Source organism: Psammomys obesus, unplaced genomic scaffold (assembly GCF_907164565.1).
Source record: "Psammomys obesus unplaced genomic scaffold, mPsaObe1.curated_primary_1811, whole genome shotgun sequence".
NCBI classification, from domain to species: Eukaryota; Metazoa; Chordata; class Mammalia; order Rodentia; family Muridae; genus Psammomys; species Psammomys obesus.
This window is the reverse complement of record NW_026585643.1, coordinates 5,114,518-5,118,157: the sequence shown is the minus strand read 5'-3', so window position 1 is coordinate 5,118,157 and position 3,640 is coordinate 5,114,518. Positions and strand designations below refer to the sequence as shown.

Below are 3,640 nucleotides of genomic sequence, written 5' to 3'. Positions count from 1 at the left end.
TGAATTATATTCAGTTCTAGGAAAGGCATAGATAAACAGAATAATTACATAAATGCTTATGATAAATGCATTGGGTACTTGAACTGATTCTTTTAGCATGTATGTAACAAGAGTCAGCAACTCCCCTGGGAGACACAGCAGGCGCTACGGAAGGTAAAGAGGGTGGGGCCGTCAAGATGTAGCTCAATGGTGCTTGTTTGTGCCCCAGCTCTCCAAAGCAAAACCAAACTATGCTCACTGCAGTGAATGGTGCACATTTACTCCACTGTTATTTTGCTTGCTCCAGAGAGCCTTGAAAGGCTCACCTGGGTGGGCAGTGGATGCCTGCCTGCCTTTCTACTTCCGGCCAACCCTGAGGGAGCAGAGGCAGGAACTGGGGTTCGCCTGTCACTTTGGCAGCAACTTCAGTCAGGAAAGAGAGATTTACCCTTGCCGTATATATAGTCATCTCAAATGTGGCTTTCTGCCTGTCTGCGAGGGTGGGTAGACTCTTGTTAGCTGGCGACATTGGGCTTCTCCTCAGACGTGGAATGTCACCTTTCAGCAGAGCGCACACACACTCTACATTTGCCTGGGATTTCTGAGACTATGCAAATGAGACTGCAGCTGCAGTGTGAGGGCGGAGGCCATCAGGAGAACAAGAGCCTGGAGACATCCAGTCACTGTACCCCTTCTCAGCAGTCCTCTGGGCAGAGAGAGGAAACCAGGATGACACTAGGGATTGGCTCCGGTGGGAAAGCACTTACCGTCCAAGTCGAAAGACATGAGTTTGAACCTCAGAACCCATGTACAAATGCCAGGCGTAATGGTGCGTGCTGGTAATCTCGGCACTGTGCTGGCAAAGACAGAAGGCTCCCTGGGGCTCGCTGGCTAGCCTAATTTGTGAGTGTCAGCCAGTTAGAGAGCCTGTCTGAAGGGAGGTTGTTGTGAGATGCTGTTACTAGGGAGACCTGAATAACATTTACTCTCCAGAACTGACAACAAAGTACAGATGCCAACAGCTTGGTGAGCCAATGAGTTTATTGGGGTTACTTACAGGAAACATGGGAGAAGCATCGTTTTTAGGAGAAGAAGCGATTCAAAGACAACTGTATCACCAATGGCCATCCCAGCATGGGTGGTGGCTAGTGAAAGCCGGAAACCTGGAGCTGGCTGTGCAACCTCAGGTAACTCGACAGGGTGGAGAACGTCCCTGCTAGGTTGCTCAGTTGCTCTGTGCCTCTTCTGAGTGGCTGGGTCAGTCTGTAGCCCTCTGGGCAGCTCTTCTCATCTCTGCCTCTGTCAGTTGTCTTCACCTCTCCACACCAAACCTAGTTCATAAAAAACCTCCTCAACATCACACAATGGGAATCATTATCCTCAAAGTTTAATAAATTATGGAAAAGCTCCAGCTCCATGGTCACACAGAGTGAGATGGTCCTGAGGTCTAACTTTTTTTTCAGTCAAATACTGATAGTTTCTATGCAGTTGCTTTCAAAATCAGCTCCATAAGATGGAAATTCCATACAATTAAGATTCCACATGGTAACACCTGCATCTGGGGTGGGTGAGGAAGGGTGGTCCCCAAAGCACAGCTCCAGAACTTCAGGGGCTCATGACACAGCTACCTGGACCCACATGCCAGTGGTGCCACGTACTAAGACACTGTGGTCCGGGGTGTGTGTGTGTGTGTGTGTGTGTGTGTGTGTGGACACCAGCAAAGAGCGAAGAGCTGAATTCTGACATGGAGGGAAGGCACACTGGTCTCCTTGGAAAATAAAGATTGCTTTCAGCCTGGTCTGCAGTGACCACATCACACTTTCCCAACTCCACTTTGTGAGTGGAGATTTCTGTTTTGTCTCTTTGAAAACTGTCCAAAGCCAGTTAGACTCAGCCGCATATCAGGCTGGGCACCTATCATGGGGCTGGGCACCTATCATGGGGCTGGGCACCTATCATGGGGATGGGCACATGGGCACTTGAAGTTCGATGAATATCATGTGACCCACAGCTGGAACCAGATGGAGTTCCAAGGGGATGGGATAGAAGCGGGCCGCCACACGGTGTCTCCTTCAAGGTCCTCCTGACTCAAGTGAGAACGCTTCCTACCCCAGTAGGCCCAGTGCTCAACGAGGGTTCTTCTGGGCTACAGAGGAGCCAGAAAACCGCAAACCCCTGACCCATCCCAGCTCCCCTGGGCCCCGCTGCCACCCAGGCTCCCAGGTTAGAGCAGCTGCAGAGTCTCCTCCCCTTAGGAAAATGCTCATTTCAGTTCAGCGCCATGTGGCAGCTATGGCAGCTACCAATACTCTTTCGATAAATTCTGTCCCCTCACTGTGTGTATGTGTGGGTGTGCGTGTGTTTGTGTGCATGTGTGCTCATGTAGAGGTCAGAAGAAAACTTGCAGGAGTTGATTCTCCTTTCATCTGCTGGGTTCTAGGGATTCAACTCAAGGTGGCAAGTGCCCTCCTCGCTCTCCTCTAATACCAGGACTCCTGAAAGCTGGTGTTTCATGGAGTGTGCCCCAAAGTGTGTCTACAGCAAGCTATTGTGGCTGCTCCTAAGGCAGAACCACCCATGCATCAAAAGGTAGCCTGATGAGTGAATACTTTCAAACTTGATAAACTGAGGGAAAAAAACAGAAAAGCCACAGTCAAAAACCAAAGTTCCAGTAGTAATCCAATACAACGCAGAGACCATGCCGATTTGGCTGACGAACATGGATCACCCAGGCAGGTGCTCCGCTCTCTCCTGAAGATCCTTTTTAAACTGTTCTCCTCTTGGGAAGCAGCGAAGACACTGTGTTTTGCTTGGTTCACACTGATCTCTCCAGTGACCGAACAAAGCCTCCGGTCTGGGACTTTGGAGACTGAGTCAACACGTGGCTTCTGCAAACCCAGATGGGCTCTGGGCACAGCTCTCCAGGCCCTGCAGTGCTGCCCAGCCATTTTCCACTCCCATTTACCGGAGGCCATCTGTGCCTGTCCTCTCAGCGCATCTTATTCCTGAACTCTGCTTTGAGACAGCTCAGCACCTCCCTGTCTACAAGGGCCTCCCTATCCCCCAGCCCAACATTTGTTGCCTTCCTCTGTCACCTCTGTTCCTACAGCTACACCCACAATGTGCGCTGTCAGCTTTGAAGGTCACCAGTATCCTCTGGGGCACCCTTGAAAATCTGGCTTGCTGGCCCTGGGGGTTCTGGGGTGAGCTCCAAGAGTGCAAGTCTCTAACTAAGTGTCAGGAGCTACTGCTGCTGCTGGCCAGGGACTACATGCCAGTTGTTCTCTGCACCACCAGTTCCAAGCTAGATCTACTGGACTATTCGCAGCTTGAGATTAGGGAGCTTTTCTTGCATAGTCATCTGTGAAGTCCAGATGGTCTAGCAAGTCACTCAAAGAATCTGAAACACTGATTGAGGGGGCTGGAGAGATGGTTCAGCATCATGAACACCTGTGCTCTCGCAGAGAGCTGGCATGGATTCTCAGCACCCACATGGTGACACACAACCATTTATAACTCTAATTATAGAGTTATAATGCCCTCTTCTGAACTCTTAGCACATACATACATGCACGTAGGAGAAACACCCAGATACACAAAAAATTTTTTCTAAGATTTATTTATTTATTTATTTATTTATTTATTTATTTATTTATTTATT

The 3,640-nt window shown here is 49.5% G+C and overlaps 1 protein-coding gene across 1 annotated transcript in view; it reads right to left on the bottom strand.

Moving 5' to 3' along the window:
- Positions 1 to 1,032: 1,032 nt before the first annotated feature.
- Positions 1,033 to 3,640, bottom strand: part of Cdadc1 (cytidine and dCMP deaminase domain containing 1) — a 38,191-nt gene continuing 35,583 nt past the window's right edge. Inside the window, exon 10 of the mRNA XM_055617172.1 lies at positions 1,033 to 1,310. Coding sequence (XP_055473147.1) covers positions 1,282 to 1,310 — 29 coding nt within the window. The 3' untranslated portion in view covers positions 1,033 to 1,281. The remainder of the gene's footprint in view (positions 1,311 to 3,640) is intronic.